The sequence below is a fragment of the Papilio xuthus genome, unplaced genomic scaffold (assembly GCF_000836235.2).
Source record: "Papilio xuthus unplaced genomic scaffold, Pxut_1.1 DF827597.1, whole genome shotgun sequence".
Lineage (NCBI taxonomy): Eukaryota > Metazoa > Arthropoda > Insecta > Lepidoptera > Papilionidae > Papilio > Papilio xuthus.
The window spans coordinates 638,965-658,502 of record NW_013531052.1 but is presented as its reverse complement, the minus strand read 5'-3'; the positions used below and the strand labels follow the sequence as shown (position 1 = coordinate 658,502).

Here is a 19,538-nt window from a genome sequence, read left to right as displayed (position 1 = left end):
GTTGATGTTCATCTATGGAAATATCATATGATCAATTTTGTTCACACAAGTTTTCATCTTCCCCTCGATCTTTGCATTCTTGATCGATTAAACTTCTACATACCAAAAGAATTGGAAAGAAGTTTATATCAAAATGAAGGGGTGCATTTTCAATATTGACGCCGGGTATTTAGAGGGGTTGTGTCGCGGGTTCAAGTGCGGGATTTTGAAGCAATCCGATTACTTGAACTTGGTGCAGTGCGAAACATTGGAAGGTAAAGTATCGTAATGTCTTATTTTTACAATATACACCTTTCTTGCCCAATCTTGTAGTAATCTAACTACGATGTTAAACTTTAACTTAATTAACAATCATTAACAAATCTTTAGACTATAGAAAATCCACAATTTTCTAAACAGTATATGTTTCTTGCAGATTTAAAGCTTCACTTGCAGGGAACTGATTATGGCACATTTTTGGCCAATGAACCTAGCCCCTTGTCAGTATCCACTATCGATGACAAGCTTCGTGAAAAACTTGTCATTGAATTCCAACACTTGAGAAACCATTCAGTGGAGCCACTATCTACGTTCTTGGACTTCATTACTTACAGTTATATGATTGACAATATCATACTTTTGATTACTGGTACTCTGCACCAGAGACCTATTTCTGAATTGATCCCTAAATGCCACCCCTTGGGATCGTTTGAGCAGATGGAAGCTATTCACGTAGCCGCCACCCCGGCTGAGTTGTACAATGCGGTGTTGGTGGACACTCCCCTGGCTCCGTTCTTTGTAGACTGCATTAGTGAGCAGGACCTTGATGAGATGAACATTGAAATTATCCGCAACACCCTGTACAAAGCTTATTTGGAAGCTTTCTATGAATTCTGCAAGCAAATCGGGGGCTCTACTGCTGATGTTATGTGTGAAATTTTGGCTGTAAGTAAAAAAATTTTACACAAATCTAATGGGATAAAAATTGATTGTACTTATTTACACACACACTAAGTCATCATAAGTGCCATCATCTAAAGCTTTTTAAAGTACATGTACAAAACAGTGATTTTCGACATAGAAAGTAATTAGGTTAGATGGTTGTTGTGGTTTGTAATTGTAATAGAAAATCTTTGTTTCTAAATCTATTTTTAGAAACATAATTTACATGTTTTTCACAGTTTGAAGCTGATCGTCGTGCTATTATCATTACTATCAACTCATTTGGAACTGAGCTGTCTAAAGATGATCGTGCAAAGTTGTACCCTCGCTGTGGTAAACTCAACCCTGATGGTTTAGCTGCACTTGCCAGGGCTGATGACTATGAGCAAGTTAAAGCTGTTGCTGAATATTATGCTGAGTATGCTGCCCTTTTCGAAGGTGCTGGCAGCAATGTTGGTGACAAGACTTTGGAAGATAAATTCTTTGAGCATGAGGTAATTTCGAATTTACCCTCTAGTAATGTATTCAATATTAAACAGAAAAAAATACACTGTTTTGCCTTTATTGGTCAAATTTAATTTAAAAAATGTAAAAGTTTTAATTTATAATTTTTTTTTTATTTAATTGGCATCGTAGTTGCAGTAAAAAACAAAATATATGATCTAATGAAGAAATTCAATAATTACTGATTCTATTAACTTTATTTCAGGTCAGCCTAAATGTGCATGCATTTTTGCAACAATTCCACTTTGGAGTTTTCTATTCTTACCTCAAGCTGAAGGAGCAGGAATGCAGGAACATTGTGTGGATAAGCGAATGTGTCGCCCAAAAGCACCGTGCTAAAATTGATAACTATATTCCCATTTTCTAAACAATGTAAAAGCTTTATATTCAAGCAACCTTGCAATGTAAATAATGTTGTATGTGTTATGACAATTCCAGTTCAAATTGTTAAATAGATATACAGAGCAGAATTTACACAGTATTTAAGAAATAAATGTAAACCAAACATAGAATGCATAAATTTCTATAAATGTTAAAAATTGATTTAATCTAAAATATATTCAAGCATTCCATGGCACACTTATGTGTGCAATATATTAAAAGTGGGCGACATTGAATAATCAAAATAGCTAATACTACAAATTATTATAGATTTCCTATTTAATATAATTAATCTTGATTTTGTTATTGTCTTCTATTTTGCTTAATTGCATTAAACCTGTATTATATTTCTAATTTATTTTTGAGTATGTACTGTAAAACATTTAATTGTTTCATAGACAAGTAATTTGTTTAAATATTCATTTAAATTTTGAACAAGGCAAATTTGCTGTTTTATTTTTAGTCTGTAAATTACAAACACCACATTATATTAGAAGAGTTTTATTAATGTTAGCATCATGTATTATTGTATTAGATAAAATAAAAAATGTTTAAAAAATTGTCTTTTATTTAAGTATTGTCCGCTGTTAAGTGCCTTTTTCCAATATGTCCTACAACCAACGCCTGCAATTTCGCCCACATGAAATACTATCTTTGGGTACATTCATATAAACCTTGCATATTTATATACAAACTCTCATCTCCTATTTTGTGATGTAATTTTACAATACCTCCATACAACTTTCTCCCTCCATTCATCCCCCTTTTATCTCTTTTTTCACATTAAAGAGAAGCCTATTTCCTTTCTCAGGCTCTAGACTATTTGTGTAACAAATTTTATTTAAATTGTTGTGATTTTGGCATGGAAGTGTGACTGTGTTGATTTCGCAGTTCTAAAGTTAATATAAGGTTGAATAACAAGCAAAAATACAGTCAACAAAATTCCTTTTTCCATACAAAGTACACTCACCCAACGGTTAAATACCATGGGAAAAGAATAAGTTGATATAAGATTAAAGGTTCATAAACTTAAATATTGATGTCATGTAAATGAGTCAACAATCAATTTTGTGTAAAATATAGGTAAAAACAGTATATGGTATAATTTTTTTTTAATAAATCTTTAATTTATTATGTTGTTTCTGGTATTACAGATTTTCTGCCATGTAATTGTGCACTAATTATTTCTGTCATTGGTCCATTGTAAATAAAATGTTGCTTAGATTTTATTGTGAATAAATCTTTATGATCTTTCCAAAAACTATCCTTCAACATGTCATCATGAACATCTACTATTACTGTAGAACATTTATTTGACTCATCAATGTTTATATTCTTTCTAAACAAAAGTGTTCCCCTTTTAAATATTTCTAATTCATTGTTATAATTTATATTAAACTCTTTAAACAATATTTCATTTTTATCAGCTGAGACTGTTCCACATAACCTTTTCTCTGCCTGAAACAAAATATAAAAATTAAAAGAATGACCTTTATTTAAGGTTATAACATAACAGTTAAAACTTGCCTGTGTAGGGCTTAGTTTGCCTTCTTGAACTAACGTCCAAAATGTAGTATTATATAAATTGTTTATATGAACATCTGCTTGTCGCCATTTCATGTAGTCAATCAAGGTGTCTTCATTGGGATACAATACAATCCGGCCATCAAATGAAGGGGGATATAATAATTGTTGGTCTGCAAGAAACTTATTCCAATAATAAGTATATGAAGTTGAAAATTTGCTAGTAATTGTAGTCAAAAGTTTAGCAGCACGTCTTTTATACAAATTACAGTCTTTCTTAAAAACAAAAGAATACTCGTCACTTTGTCCAAATCCCATTAACAAATCACTAAAATCTCGCATCACAGAAAAGGCAGCATAGTTCATTAACTTCAATGCTCTTAAATCGTTCGGCTTTTTGAAGTTGTGGTCGTCAGCAAATTTATGAAAACATTTGCCGTCAAGTCTCACAACTATCCAGGTGTTTGGTAATAATGTATCGTCCAGTTCAAACTTTTTCACATATTCAAAGGAGCTTTTAGCCATTTTGGTAATTCGTAGGAATCTTTTCGTTTCAAGGATTTTATAAAATAACGACTCTGCTTTAAGTAACATAAATGGTATCTTAAAGTTTGTTTACAAGAAGAAAGGTGAGAGGTCCCTTTTCTTTCCCGCCTGGTCCTTGCCAGGCACAATTGTCAAAGTCAATGTCAAAAATAACATGGAGGTATTGTGAAAGATATTTTTATGGCATGGCTACGAAACCTTTAAGCCAAGTCTAATTTCCACAAACTGACAACGTTAATCGTAACTATCATCATAAACATGCCCTTGTCCTTAATTTTAATTAAAACATTAAATAATTTTTTTATTTCTTAAATATGTATTAAAATAAATTACCCATAATCTTAATCTAAGTGAAGACAACTTATTGAATTTAACATTAAGGTAAACAATTTCTAAAAACTAAACAATTTTTATGTTGTTAAATAGTAGAAATACATAATATTTACTACAATCCTTATTTAAACAATAACTTTAAGTGTTTACATACATTTATAGAATTTATTATAGGTGAACATAAGAATTCTTTTGAAATCGCAACAATTTGATGTTAAATTCATTACAATATTTAAATTTTAAGCTCTTATTTTAAAGATCTTAAAATCACATCTTAGCAGCAACAAACATGATATTTTATGGGACAAAAGAATAAGATAAATACATAAAATGAAAATATAAACTGATTGGCTCTGAAATAAATAAGTTAAAAAATATGGTCTTCTTATACATTAATTCATAAGAAATTTCTTAACCTCCTCAGGAGTTCTGCGAACTATTCCTTGTGGATCCACATAACTATTGGCCGGGTCATGTATGGCTTTGTATAATTGTTCATATATTGCAAAAATCACTTCAAAAGCTCTTTTCTTAATAACAGATTTGTGATTATGACTTATGAGCAAATTTAGCTGTGGTAAAATGTACACATCAGGTGTTACTAAGAACATATCAAATTTATTTAAAAATGTTTTTAGTGTTGATGTGTCCATACCAGGTATGGCAGAAAGGGGACCACTGATCTTTTCCTGTAAAATTGTGTACATTGGTCCCATGTTCAAATTGGCAACAAGGAAGCTAGCTTGTTCTGATGTTAGAGTGTCTATTTGCGCCTCGGATTGTGCCTGCAGCCTTTCATTATATTCGTCCAGAATAGTATACAAAGATAATGTACACTGTATATGATAAATACAGTTCAACATATAAACCGACATATCTGTAGAACTTAAATGGCAAGCAGTTTCATTAATTGCATGCAACAGTGGATCTAATATATGTGTTATAATGATTCTTTTATCAGTAGTTACAACATTGTTAGACAAATTCATCAAATCTCTGAGAAAACTAATCAAATCAGTCACAACTACAGATGGATTTAAATCTAGAGGAGGAGCTTTCACACCATGACTCAATTCTTTTTGTACTCTGTTATCTAGAGTTACAAGAAATATGTCCTGGCTTTTTTTTATCAATTCATCAAAAGTGTCAATTAAATGACCTTTAGTTATTATAGTCTGTATAATATTCTTATAGTATAACATTAAATTGGTAATTGACCATAAAACTAGAGCATCCTTATCTGGTGTTAATATAAGTTCAGCTCTAACTTTAAGCAAAGGGCATAAAGCTTCCATAATGTTTGTCAATGCAGTTGTGATTTTCTCATCTTTATCAGGCATAGTACAATATTTTAATAATGTGCAAAGATTATCTTTTTCAACAGGTATTATCTGATACACCCATGCTAATATATCTCCGATGTACCTTGTCGTTTCATTTGCATAGAATTCTATTGGCTTTGAACCATTGTTGCCTTTAGTAAGGACATCAATAAATAATTGCACAACAGTTGCTTTTCTAGCATTACAATATTCATCAATTATGTTACAAAATAGAACCTGTCTGTTTTCAAACTTACCCAATGCTTTAGGTACTAAAGCATTATTTGGTGAATCAACAAGGAGACAAGCTCCAATAGTCCAGTGGTATAATTTTTCAATTGCTACTTCTTGTTGAAGCCCAATCATCTCCATTATTTCAAAAGCAGGTGTTTGATACCAATATTTTACAAGTAATTTGCAATTTTCATATAACTTTTCTATCTGTGACAATGTATTAAAGAAATCAAGTGTAAGAGGTGTAACATTATACAGAATTTTAATTTGTTCCGGTGCTATTTGAAATTCCTTGACAAATGCGTCCACCCATAAGAGTTTCTTCTTGGTTTTCTTTCTCTCTTCTTTTAATTTAGTAGTTTGTGTAATTATATGATGAGTTTTTGTTTTAGACTCTTGAAGTCTATTAGACATGTCAGAAACGGCAACATCCAAAGAAGAAATCGAATTTAACAAGCATTGTAGCTTTTCTCTAACTTTGTTATATTCAACTAGGACTGCTTTGTTAACCAACAAGTCTCTTTTTTCAATTTCATTAACCAAAATTCTTCTTGTGTATGCTGAGTTTGCTGAGCACAAACCCGACACTGTGTATAAGGCTTCACTATCATCTGTTATTAGGTGACTATCGAATATTTTATTTATTTTCTGTCTAATCGGATTGTTATAAAACGAATCCATTTTTATTTCGTTACACTTTTTATAACTTCTTCTATTATTATAATAGCAAAAATTAGCAGTAAAGAAACACCGGAGAAAAGATAAAAACTCAACTAATCAATCACTGCATTTCAATTTTAACAATAATAATATTCCTCAAAAAGTTTTATCCTTATCAAGTTGACAGCTTGACAGCATTAACAAGTTGACAACTTTTTTTAATTTTATGGCCTGGTAACAGGCAACTTTTAAGAGCACTTTAATCAAAGAATAAATTAAAGAATTAGTAGTGACTCGAAAGGATTCATTTAAGGAATACTGATAATCAGACTTTTAGAATCTATGAAACGTGACCTTCCAACAAATTGTAAACAAAGCAAAAATATTATTCATTTACTTTACAATATTCGTAAAGGATTTTGTAAAAAACCGTTTGGGTAGAGTGTACTTAAACCAGTTTTAAACACAAATTTTATATCTACTCTTTGGCATTCGTCACAATTGAAATTGATTATGACCTAAAGGTCTATGTTACCAAGACATAAAATTAAAAAATAATTGAAATTGACTTTGACATTTACTATTCAGCTCTAATTGTACATAACCTAAAAGTTATTCAAAAATATATCATTAAGTACATAAAAGAAATAAGTTATTTTGAATTGGGGCCATGGGTTCTCGACAAATAACGGAGAAATCCTTGTCAATATTAAGATCGTTACCCCGAATTTCTGTCGGTAATATACGCGATAACCCAGGTTCAAAAGTTACAGTAAGGATATTTGCCAGTATATTTTAGTTTTTTGCATTGAAAATATTTTAAAGATATATATAAGCCTACCCCTTACCCACAGATTTTCAAATAGACTTGTGTTATTGCTCTTGTAATTAGGAGATACACAGGTTTATTAGTAATTATTAAATCGCTTCATTTCCGTAGCAAAAACGAGGACGAGGTCAACACGGCGGAGACAAACATGGTGCAGGAAATAAAGGATCAGGTCAAAGACAAAATTATATGAGATTGGGATATGAAACAGGAAACAATCCTTTTTATCTTCGTATGCCCCAAGAACCATACTACAGAGGACATCAGTAAGTATACTTTAGGGAGACACAAATCAGAGCATCCCTACATACAAATTGTTTCCTTAAAAAAATAATATATTTTAAAACAAGTGTTTTAGCAAAACATCATTGTCATGAAAGAAATATGAACTCTGTGATTTAATATGTATTATCCAGTTAGGGTTGAGTCTGTTACAACATGATTTAATGCAATATTTGTTAATTATTTCAGTCATAGAAGAGAATATCCACCGCTGTCATTATTGCAACTACAGAGTTTAATTGACACAGATAGAATTGATGTGTCAGTTCCTGTTGATCTTGCAAGTATTATAAAATCAGGATTATACAATTTTTATCCGGAGCAGAAACAGTTTGGTATAAACTTGACAGATGAGGGTGCAGATATTTTTGCAGCAAAAATTAATATTGAAGTGCAATGGGCAAGTGAACAAGTGATTGCTGCTGTTGAGAGGAATGGTGGAGTTATAACTACTGCATATTATGACCCTCATAGTCTATTTCTGTTGAAAAATCCAAAACACTTTTTCAAAACTGGAGCAGCCATTCCAAGGAGGATGATACCTCCCCCAGACGTCATTGAATATTACACAAGTGCTGAGACTAGAGGGTATTTAGCTGATCCAGAGAAAATATCACAAGAAAGACTAAAATTGTCACAAAAATATGGATATGAATTGCCACAAGTAGAAAATGACTCATTTTATGAAATGCTGTGTGAAAGGAAAGATCCTCGTCAGATTTTCTATGGGTTGGAACCTGGATGGGTAGTGAATCTGAAAGATAAATGTATCCTAAAACCTACAGATAAAGAATTATTAAGGTTTTATTCATCATAATTTAAATAAAAGAACTTCTAGTATTACTGACTTGTTTATTGAATGTGTATCATAGGCAAAACAATATTTAAGAAATTGTCTTAAGTAAAAAATGAGAACTGAAAAGATGTTTTATTGCTTTTATGTTCAACAGGTAATATATAAAATCACACATACAGTGCTAACTGTCTTGTAACTTACAAGTAATATTGTGTTGTATATTATATATGTTTCACAAAATATTTCAGAAAAATAGTTTGGTGTTTACTTTTATCCAGAGTTATCACAGAATTAATATCTGTAGTGATCAGGTTTGAATGGTCCTTCAGCAGGTACACCAATATATTTGGCCTGCTTGGGTGTTAGTTTAGTAAGTTTCACACCAAGATGTTCCAAATGAAGTGCAGCTACTTCCTCATCTAACTTTTTAGGCAAAGTGTGTACTCCAATAGGATAAGCATTGTGCTTTGTCCACAACTCAATTTGTGCCAAAACTTGATTGGTAAAAGAGTTGGACATGACAAATGAGGAATGTCCAGTGGCACAACCTAAGTTGACAAGACGCCCAGCAGCAAGTACAATAATGTGGTTTCCATTTTCCAATTCATAGCGATCTACTTGAGGCTTAATATTTACTTTTTTGGCATTACTGTCCAACCAAGCAACATCCACTTCACAATCAAAGTGCCCAATGTTACAAACGATTGCATCATCTTTCATTCTTAAGAAATGTTCCTTGGAAATAATATCTATATTTCCTGTAGTGGTGACAAATATTTGGCCTACTTCAGAGGCTTCTTCCATTGTAGTCACTTGGAAGCCTTCCATAGCTGCTTGGAGAGCATTAATCGGGTCTATTTCAGTGACAATAACCCTACCACCGAAACCTTTAAAAGCTTGTGCGCAGCCCTTACCGACATCACCATACCCAGCCACGACACATACTTTTCCTGCAATCATTATATCAGTTGCTCTCTTGATACCATCCAATAAGGATTCCCTGCACCCATAAAGGTTATCAAATTTGCTCTTTGTCACTGAATCATTGACATTTATTGCTGGAACTTTCAAGTGTCCCTCACGGAACATTTTGTACAAATTGTGTACACCTGTAGTTGTTTCTTCAGAAATACCTTTAACATTTTCTAAGAGATGTGGGTACTTCTTGTGTACTAAGTTAGTCAAGTCTCCACCATCATCTAATATCATATTAAGTGGCTGAAAAAGATAAAATACAAATTATTTCAAAATTATAAAAGTGGGTGTCTGTTAATAGAAAATTATTACTTCCTTATTATGTAGCTTCAACAGTGTCGCAATAATTACTCTGATTTGATTTTAAGTGCACTAATTTCAATATTTTAAATGAATTAATGTTTTAAAGATATTTTCATTAAAAATTAAGATATGAAGTGATTTTCACTACTTACTTTGCCATCAGCAAAGATGAGAGTCTGTTCGATACACCAGGTGTATTCTTCTTCAGTTTCACCTTTCCAGGCGTAAATAGGTATTCCTCGGGCCACAAGGGCGGCTGCAGCTTCATCTTGTGTGCTGTATATATTGCTGCTTGACCATTGAACCTATAATAAAATTAAAATAAATATGACTATTCTACATGCTGACTTATTTTAAAGTTAAAGTTTAAAGTGTTCTAATGAGGAATCTTTTAACTGTTTTCAATGGTAAATGGTATTCAGCATTAATACTATATCTTACTTCATACTAATATTATAAATGTGAATTTTAGGAACAATGGATGGATGTTTGTTAGAAGGTATCTTCAGAAGGGCTACATGAATCTCACTGAAATTTGGCTTAGATGTACAATCTAGTCTGGAAAAACACATAGGCTGCTAACGAATAGTTTCTTATTTTCAGATGGCCAAAGTCGTGTGCGAAATCTAGTTAATTATAAACATAAACTAAGACCCTATAATATAGTTCATAGCATATCATAGTGTCTTAGTATGCACAAATTTTCACACAACAAAATAACAGATGAGCAAAATCACAAAACATGTTTCTCATTTATGTTTTCAAAATAGAATTTCTATGCGTTGATTTAAATATTGCATCACTGTTTCAGATTAAAGTTGGCTGATAACCTCATGTAAGTTCAACAAAATTATCATAACAGATAAGGAGTGTTTTCATATGATGATTGTTTAAAAAACATGCGTCAATGATATTAATATACAAATGAGAGATATTACTTTTTAAATGTGTAACTTGATAAACTGAGAATTTATTATGAAATCAGAAGACATTAATATCAATTGAAAACTCGCTTATCTTTAAAGAGATAAAGGTTGTTTCCGACAAATTATCTTTGCTGATAAATTCAGATGTATATTGATATCAAATGATGCAAGTTCTTTTATTGGATTTCTTGAACATATTTTGATAAGCAACAACAATCAATTTGAAAAATTATACTTAGAATATACATTTTAATGTTATCAAGGCAATATACCATTTTCCAATATGCATTTTTGTATTATTGGCTGGATTGAAATCTACCAAAGGATAAACATAGCCTTTGGTAGATTTCACTTGACCAAAGATAAGATTTTAATTTTTTATTTATTTTTATAAGACTTTAATTTACCTTTTTTTTTTCAAAACCAGTAACTTTTTTTTCGAAATTTTAATCAATCAATAATAGATGTAACAAAAGACACTGTATAGGCATATCATTTTGTAGATATCTTAGCCTATTTAAATCTTATCTAAAAAGATATGCTCAGAAAAGATAATATAGATTTTTCTATTGTTTATCAGTACTTGTTACAAAGATGTGCAAGATCTTTTTATATTTTGATACCAAGTTTGTATTTCTGTATTACTATTCAAGTAAAAAAAAAATCAAAAACCTTTTAGAAATACATGTTTCAGATAAAAGTTTTAAAAAAAATATTAGCTATGTTAATAAATCTAAATTAGATTAAGACATTATTTAAAAAAAGGGTCAACTATTTTAGATCTCTTAAAAGGTCAATCCTTTAGTTATATAACTTCTTATAATATAATTTTTTATACCTTATCATATAATTGTTGTGAAGCAAAATGTAATACCATAGTTATTATTACTCAATAAAATGAAATAAAAAAGATATATTTAATAGACTTACTTCTGCTCCTAATTCAATCAAAGTTTCTATTAGCACAGCAGTCTGTACTGTCATGTGAAGGCTCCCAGCAATTCTGGCACCTTTGAGAATTTGACCAGGGGCGTACTTGCGGCGACACGCCATAAGACCTGGCATCTCTTTTTCTGCCAGCATAATTTCATTGCGACCCAACTCAGCCAGACTTAAGTTAGCTAAAAAAATAGCATTGCATTAAAACTAGTATTTAAGATAACTTTAAATCATATTATGACTGACGATAATCGATAATATCGACAATATACTATCTGAATCAGTTCTTCTTAATGCATATCGGTAATACCCATTAATATGGTGTAATCTTTGTTATTGTTGGCATGTCCGACACATGGGAAGTAAGATAACCTATATGATTGATAGGCGTTTTTAATGCTAAATACAAAGTTAAAATTTGCAGAAAAGTATTAAAACGTACGTGGTTTATAGCTACATATTACGTTACAATATAAATTTGAAATTAATTGACTTTTTTACCTATTTTGTACGGCGGCTTCATTTTTTTCTTTTATTGTGTTAAATCTGTAAACAAAAAACTGTTGGATAAAATAAAAAGTTTTTGTACATTTTATCAATAACTTGTCTTTATATTGCCACACAATAAAAAAAACCTACATAAAATAATACAGCAACGCGGCAAACCTCGACCGCACGGAGCAGAATTTCAAGTAAAATGACAGATCACAGATGAGATTGAGAAGAGTGCGCTCTGGTGAGCTGAATGACAGATACAGATTCAATATTGATATCAAAAATTAAGATTGACAGATTAAGTAATATCCGTATAATCAAAGGAAGCAACAGAAAGCAAGTATGAAATCGAGCAAACAAAGACGGACATGTAAGATATAAAGATCAATTTATTTATAGTGTACAGTCATGAGAAAATAACGTTCGACACGTAATTTATTTTCATTTGATTCTCCTTCCTTGATTTCCAATTAAGGCGGATTTTGTATGTTACGATGATGACATTTGGCTGCTACAATAAGATCAAACTTAACTACAGATAGTCTTCAGGTCAACTTCATTCTCCTCATCTCCTTCCGCCAATTTGCATAAGTACTTTAGGGTTTTCCAGTTGAACGTCTCAAGAGTTCAACAAGTGTGCAGGCTGAGATGTGTGTGATGCAATAAAACTTCACTTAACTTTAAAATGTTTTATTACATTAGAACAGTTACAGAATAGTAGTCATAGGCATAACAAAAAGAAATAAAAATGTAACAAAATAATTTTTTTCAATTAATATTCATTTGCGCAGGAAAAGTGGGTGGTATGCATCGACTCAATGCCTATGATTCTACATCAGAACCTTTCACGGCATGGCACTAGTCCTCACACATTCTCCTATCATCCTTGACATAAGTACGAAATATGAGAACTGCGACTCAACTGATTACTTCATACATGCAAATTGAATTGTAACATAAACTTGCTTGACTACACACTCCTCATAAAAAATCTTACATAATTCTCGCAAACATCATCCCTGTCAGTGATGCTCACAGACTAGCAGACACTCTACAAATTATATACCAGGTTTAATGCGTTTAAATATGGCATAACGATTTTTTCGTTACTTTGGGTGTTGCCATAATAGTAGTAGAACGTAAGGTAAGAACATTAAACATCAATAAAATCACATAACAAAAAATAGTCAAAGTTAAAGGCACTCGTTAGGTATAGATATTGAAAAAGAGCAACACCGTTTAGAAAGAAAAGTTATTGTCATTTTTTTTCGTTAATCTCAAAATCAGTAATGCATTGAACTCACTGAGCACATCTAAGTTGGCTTATGGTGTATAAATTTCGATAACATTTTAATCCACGGCAGTCTTAATTGATATGACTTCATACGATTTTATTAGGCACCTTGTAAAAGATAAAATTGTACTATTAATCTGAAATTGTAAAATGATAAGTTGTACAAATCACAAATTTCACCTGAGATTCATATTAAATTTCATAATATTTGCATCCTCTGCTTTTTTTATGGACAGTTATAGGTAAATACTAAATTCCGTGGTTAATATTAAAATGCCACGATAGATTAACAATGTAAAGTAAAAGTTTCTTTTTAATTACATATGTACAAATTATACGAAGCTGGATGAGAAGGCAGGGATCACTTTAACCATCACAAGACCATTAGGAAACACTTTCACTTCAATATATTGTAAAATTAAACTCAAAAATTTCAAAATTCGTTATACAATAAAAATACCATCAATAAACAAAAGAAGATTAACGTAAAATAATAATTACAATAGATAATATATAATTTTTATTTTATATAAGACTTATGATGGTTAAAGTAATTTACACCAATATGGCGTCCTTCTATCTCGCTCGAATAAAGTTGACGGAACCTTATACATTATACCAACCCTCAAAAGATTGACACATGCCTAAATTTATAAAATATCTGTGATAATCATTCACTCACATCACTAAATCATTCATTCCCTGCATTCGTCCTTTCATACGCCTTACAAAACGTAATAATAATAATTTATAAAATTCACAGTCCCTTGCATATGTGCATGCCTTATAATAACATCCATCCACTATCATACTGGCCCACTTTCATTAATCACAATAGTGTCACATAAGTAAGATACCACAGCCACTGTCTGTATCTACTAATACCAAATAGGAAAAAATGCTTTGACTTTATTAAGAATATTACGGAAAGATAATGGTGAGGCATACATACAGTATTCAGAATGCTGCGTTAGGTGCAATGCTTCAACTTGACAACTTACGTAATTAATTTACCCTCGCATAAACGTTATATAAAATAGCTAAAACTAATTGAAGAAGCACTGGTAACAACTCATGTATATAAATAACAATCACAATACACCAAAATTTATACAATATAACTTAAAAAATCTTTTTCATATTAAATTTAATGTAATGATATATTTAAATTGAAATATCGTAATATAATTTAAATTCTCATATTGCTTGAATTATAGAAGCAAATGCACCAAACGACTTACAAATAATGACATAATATGACCTCCCAACACTTGAGTTTACCAGCAGTAAGTTAACCTCTTTAAATAAGTGACGATTTTCATTGTTCCAAATCTGGAAAGAAATAAATATTTATATTTTTATAATTTTCAAATATATAATGAATAGTGACCAGTGTTGGACTTATCTGATTATATTTTGAAAAATTTTTAGAATTAGAAATAAAAAATAAATTACCAGCTAGAAAGAGGCATTTGCAGCTTGAGTTTGCGGATCTCCTTGGTGGCCCAGGTCGCAAGGGTCTTGGTGCGCGGCGTGCGAGAAAGTCGCGCCGACTTGAGCAGCTCTAGCAGCACCGGAGTCTCCAGCAGCGGCAGCACCCGCAGCCCGAACACCGTGCACAGGTCCCCTGTCAGCCCCGCTATCACAGACATGTGCCCATCCGTCCTCTCGGGCTCGGACGCCACCAACCGCATAAAGTTCACAATGGCCGGCACGTGTGGTTCCACTAGAGCCACATCAGACCGAACCTGAAAATTATTGAGTATTAAAATTTTATAAGTTTTTATTTGACTCAAAAATTGACCTTAAAATATGTTGATACAAAATGCTTACCTCTCCTGTAGAACCCTTCAGTCCTTGAATTATTCCCGTGTAAGCTTCCAAGACACTCTCACGCAACTCACCTAAATATTCAACCATATCATAATCATTACGATCCACTTGAGCATTGCTGGCCTGTAAAATTGTACTGAGTTAGCATTTACTAAATTATAAACAAATAAGCTAGTAATTTCCCATGATTTACCTGCAGCAACATTTGCATTACAACATCGAAATATTTAGCAAAATCTGGACCCACACTCAGAGCAATATCACCAAATACAGATAATATTTGAGGTTTCACAGAACGGTGAATGGAAGGGTCGCCAAGATTCTCTAATAAAAGATAAATAATTTCATCACAATATGGCAGCACCTGTAAAATTGTGTATTTATTAATTTATATAAAATTGCTATGTAATATTGATCATTACATTATTTATTAATAATAATTTTAAAAACTTACCTTGCTCTTTAAAGCGCGGCAAATGTCGCCAGTAAGACCAACTGCTGCTATGCAAACTTGATATTCTTGATGATTTTTAAGACCAACATATAAATATTGTTTGAAAGCGTCCATGTATTTCAAGAAGCCCTCTCCCAACACCTCAACTAAAGTGGAAACTGCCATGAGGGCATCTTCTTGCACGCCGCCGGCTTTACCAGCATTGCCGGCAAACATGGTCAATAAAGCTGTCATAATAGCGTCAGATATCTGAGGCGCGTCTTCTGGTGTCACCTTGCGCAATACGGACTGCAGAGTCGCGCACAAAAGACTTTGTAGATCATTAAATTGAGAGCGATCAGCTTGACTAGAAATGTGATTCTCCATTTGTAAAACTTGTTGCAATCTTTCCAGTATCACCATTGTCGTCTTTTGAACGGTCACATAGCAATCAGCAGGTGAGTTTTTGACCATCTCCATCAATGCTTCATAAGCAGCAGATCTTAAGTTATGCTGTGCAGCGTCTTGGCGATCCGTTGTCTCTAGAAGACGTTCAATAATAAAATCAAAGAAGGTGGACATGCAATAAGTCTGAGGTTGCTTGTCATCCCCACTGTCTGCTGCTTCGTAAGCCGCTTCGGCTAAGCCAGTGAAGGCCCAGCAGACATTTGCAGCGACACGCGGCTCAGCCTTCAAACCATTGACAAGACTTTCTAAAAGTGGTTTCAGATAGGTGTCATTTATAGCAGCTTCGGGAACAATTTCACAGATCCGTCCAAAAGTCCACGCAGCCGTGTCTCTTACAGCAACACTTGAATCATACATAGCTTGAATAAGAGTTGGCATTGCATTTTCAACTAATGGTTTAAGAGTGGTTGCTTCTAAGCCACCTAATATTGAGCCAAATGCCATCAAAGCAGCATCTCTGTATCGCCAATTATCGCTCTTAATGTTTGAGTTGATGAATGGCAAAACATGTGGTACAATTTCATCTTCACAGCAATTGGAAAGAAGCATTAAACATACGGATGCAGCCTTTGAAGGATTCCATTCTAATTCATCATCAGAATCATCTTGTTTAGTCAACTTTTGCATAAGTATTGGTGCTAAATATTGTAAAGCTCCTCGGGCATAAAATCTTGATGTTCTCACTGGGGGGCGTCCTGTAAAATAAAAATCTAATATGTCAATCTGTAAAGCAAAGTTGTGGACATAAAAGTTTTATAACTCAACTGCTTTTCAAGTTTCTAGTTTAAAGTCAAAGTTATTTGGTAAACTATTTACCTGCTTCTGCCGCCTCTGCCTCTTCAATTGCAAGATCTATTTCTTCATCACTCACATTGGACCAAAACTCAATACCTTGAAGTGCAATTTCATCTATATCAGATTTCATTGCTTCCAAAGTAATGGGGAAAAGTGCTTGACCCATGTATGGTTCCATGAATTGGTAATAGAGAGAAAGAATTTTAACCTGAAAAGTATTTTAATATTAAAAATGTAGGCAATCTAAATTCAATTTTGAAATTGAAATTAATTCTTGGGTTGTTTTTAGTTTTTTTTTTACAATAAATAATTAATTTTATAACCACTACATATACTATCAAAGTATAAAAACAAACACTTCAATATTTTATGAGAAAAAAACTATTCCTGAATTCCTTTACTTCTATTTTTTTTTAAATGAAATACTTACTAAACATTGTAAAGCTGCAACACTAATTCTCATGTCACTTGATTGTGTAGCTTCACAAACTACTTCCATAATGAAATTTCTTTCAACTTCCTTTTCAAAATTAGCTTTAGTAAATTCTAATGAGTTTAACAGGGCCTGAGTTGCAGCAAGCCTGACATGGTTACTGGGCTCAGTGGTTCTCATACCATGGATAATTGCAGTTAAAATTGGATTACTTTGTTCCGTCAATACTTCTGCATCAATTTCCTGACAGATATAGCCTAGAAGTCAATTATATTACAAATGTTAGTTGTTAGGGATCAACATGAAATTAAGTAACATTTACAATTCTCTTATTTCTATACAATTATTAATAACTATCTATAGTTAGGAACTATCACCCTTAACTTAGGGTAGGCTCCGAGCCCCTCGGTGGGGACGTGTAGTGGGCTGATGATGATGAGTTAGGAAGAAAATCCGACACTATGCCAGTGTACTGGCGCAATACTAGCCTTACTAAATGTATTTACTGTCATGAGTTGGGTTGGCTGGAATGAGTCTAGGTCCTGCTCACATGCAAAATATGCACTAGTCTAAACTGACTACCCATAGTTCTTAGCAGTGATGAATTTCTAATTAAAACTCCAACTAGAATGGGTTTAATTGTTATACAATATTTGAGGGAGTTAAATGACTTTTCCCTGACTAACCTTACTTTTCCACTCAAAAGCTGCAACATTTCTATGATTTGTACCAATACTAGCATATCTTATAAGATTTTGTAAGCTTCATTTTATGACAAAGAGCAACTAAGCAATTCTCTCTAAATGACATGTTAATAACACTTACCAATGGCTTCTAGTGTGGCTTCCTTTTTTAATTCTGTAGATTGAGCATTGACAACATTTTCTACTAGCATGGGTATGAGGTCATTCCACTGACCCACTGGAAGCTCTGCTACTGCCACATATGCAACACACTGCGCTGCTGAACTGGGTCTGCTGTTTTCTGTTCCAATTGCTGTTAAAATCTAAACAAAAAGATAAATGTTTTAAAACTTAGGTCAAGTTATAAATAAAAAAAACTTAGAATAAGAATTATTTACATTTTTCTTTATGTATAATCTTATATCTTCAGGCAGCACAAGCCATCGCTGATGATACTGTTGCTTTAAAACAGGGTCTTTGGATGTGAGATGGTTTTTTAATTGAAGTCCTGCAGCCATTCGCGCCACCTGGCTATTCCCTCCTTGTGCCAGGACATCTGACAACATCTTAATAAAGGTGGTGAAGTTTGTGACGGCTGCATGGTCAAGATATTTTTCTGCAGCTTCCAATTCATTTCGATCTGTAATTCACATAGTGCCTTCATAAATAACAAAAACATTCAAAGGTCATTGAAAAACAACTAATATTGTCATAACCAAAATCACAATGAAACAAAGGCAACACGCCGATAAGATTTAGGACGAACATTATTAACGTTGATAGCAGAGATAAATATTATCCACATTATCGTGAAAAATGTGTTTTCCAACATTTGTAATAGATTTTAAATACGCTAGAAATTTCTTTCCAAATTGTCAGAAGTAAATGTCATAGTAAGAATTGCAGCGAATCAAATATCTCATTGATAATAATATTCAATGATTTATTAGTAATTTAAATCTTTAACTCTACGCACGGTTTTATGATAATTTAATAATGAGAGTATAGAATGAAAAGCGGTTACATGCTACGTGCGAAATGTCCGTTGACAATAAAATGAAACGCCATGCTATAGAAAGGAAACATGTTTTAGCTTACCTGGTGATATAGTCTTTTCTAATATTTGTATAAGTGATAATGTCGTTTCCGCGAGCATGGTTAGTTATTATTTTTTTTTCTTAACTTACAACTAGATTGAATTCGTTTAACAGAAGAAAGTGGAAACCGGCACACGACGGAACACTCATAAAATGTGGACCAAAGACAAGAGGCTATAACTTTTTTATTAAAATAAGATAGTGACACTTGTTCTTATCGGTTTTTTTTTGTTAAAAAGTCCTTCCAATAATATTTGATACTTGTATATTACATACGTTAAAGATGAATATAATTAAATAAGACATCGTTTTACAGAAATTATAGTGCGAAATATGCAATCACAGTTGTATCACACTATAGAAACAGATCTTCCTTCCGTCCCATTCTTCTTTACGTTGTATATTGAAACTTAAAACTCAGTTTTATAATTTAATCCATTTAGTATTGTCCGTAAAAGAGTTAGGAACATTAATTTAATTTTTTTAGAAAAATATCGAGGAATTAAAAACCATAAAGAACCAAAATGAAAAA

General features: G+C 32.3%; 6 protein-coding genes across 7 annotated transcripts; 2 read left to right on the top strand and 4 right to left on the bottom strand.

Moving 5' to 3' along the window:
• The first annotated feature begins 90 nt into the window (after positions 1–90).
• Positions 91–2,323, top strand: VhaAC39-1 (V-type proton ATPase subunit VhaAC39-1). Its single transcript, NM_001312122.1, is given in 4 exon segments — positions 91–254; positions 416–924; positions 1,161–1,415; positions 1,631–2,323. Coding segments are annotated over 4 exon segments (1,047 nt in total). The 5' UTR covers positions 91–133; the 3' UTR covers positions 1,793–2,323.
• THG (tRNA-histidine guanylyltransferase) lies at positions 1,785–4,173 on the bottom strand. Its single transcript, XM_013312808.1, has 2 exons — positions 3,334–4,173; positions 1,785–3,264 (listed from the first exon to the last, which is right to left on the bottom strand). Exons 1-2 carry the CDS (start codon positions 3,922–3,924, stop codon positions 2,938–2,940), a joined length of 918 nt encoding a protein of 305 aa, XP_013168262.1. The 5' UTR covers positions 3,925–4,173; the 3' UTR covers positions 1,785–2,937.
• A 311-nt stretch (positions 4,174–4,484) lies between these two features.
• On the bottom strand, positions 4,485–6,604 carry Cog6 (conserved oligomeric Golgi complex subunit 6). Its single transcript, XM_013312805.1, has one exon. It carries the CDS (start codon positions 6,444–6,446, stop codon positions 4,602–4,604), a length of 1,845 nt encoding a protein of 614 aa, XP_013168259.1. The 5' UTR covers positions 6,447–6,604; the 3' UTR covers positions 4,485–4,601.
• Positions 6,605–6,995: 391 nt separating this feature from the next.
• On the top strand, positions 6,996–8,438 carry mRpL15 (mitochondrial ribosomal protein L15). Its single transcript, XM_013312809.1, has 3 exons — positions 6,996–7,197; positions 7,366–7,520; positions 7,726–8,438. The coding sequence occupies exons 1-3, from the start codon at positions 7,096–7,098 to the stop codon at positions 8,351–8,353; spliced, it is 885 nt and encodes a 294-aa protein (XP_013168263.1). The 5' UTR covers positions 6,996–7,095; the 3' UTR covers positions 8,354–8,438.
• Ahcy (adenosylhomocysteinase) lies at positions 8,412–12,128 on the bottom strand. Its single transcript, NM_001312113.1, is given in 5 exon segments — positions 8,412–9,550; positions 9,763–9,915; positions 11,467–11,657; positions 11,977–12,021; positions 12,115–12,128. Coding segments are annotated over 4 exon segments (1,293 nt in total). The 5' UTR covers positions 11,999–12,021; positions 12,115–12,128; the 3' UTR covers positions 8,412–8,623.
• Positions 12,129–14,156: 2,028 nt separating this feature from the next.
• Fs(2)Ket (Importin subunit beta Fs(2)Ket) lies at positions 14,157–19,184 on the bottom strand. Of its 2 annotated transcripts, XM_013312934.1 has the most exons (10): positions 19,008–19,184; positions 18,308–18,549; positions 18,052–18,232; positions 17,224–17,483; positions 16,815–17,001; positions 15,552–16,693; positions 15,291–15,461; positions 15,098–15,220; positions 14,720–15,012; positions 14,157–14,596 (listed from the first exon to the last, which is right to left on the bottom strand). In XM_013312934.1, coding segments are annotated over exons 1-10 (2,658 nt in total). In that variant the 5' UTR covers positions 19,066–19,184; the 3' UTR covers positions 14,157–14,595. The 2 variants fall into 2 exon arrangements, with proteins under 2 accessions (XP_013168388.1, XP_013168387.1); XM_013312933.1 differs by lacking the exon at positions 14,157–14,596 and having other exon boundaries at positions 14,716–15,012.
• Positions 19,185–19,538: the final 354 nt, after the last annotated feature.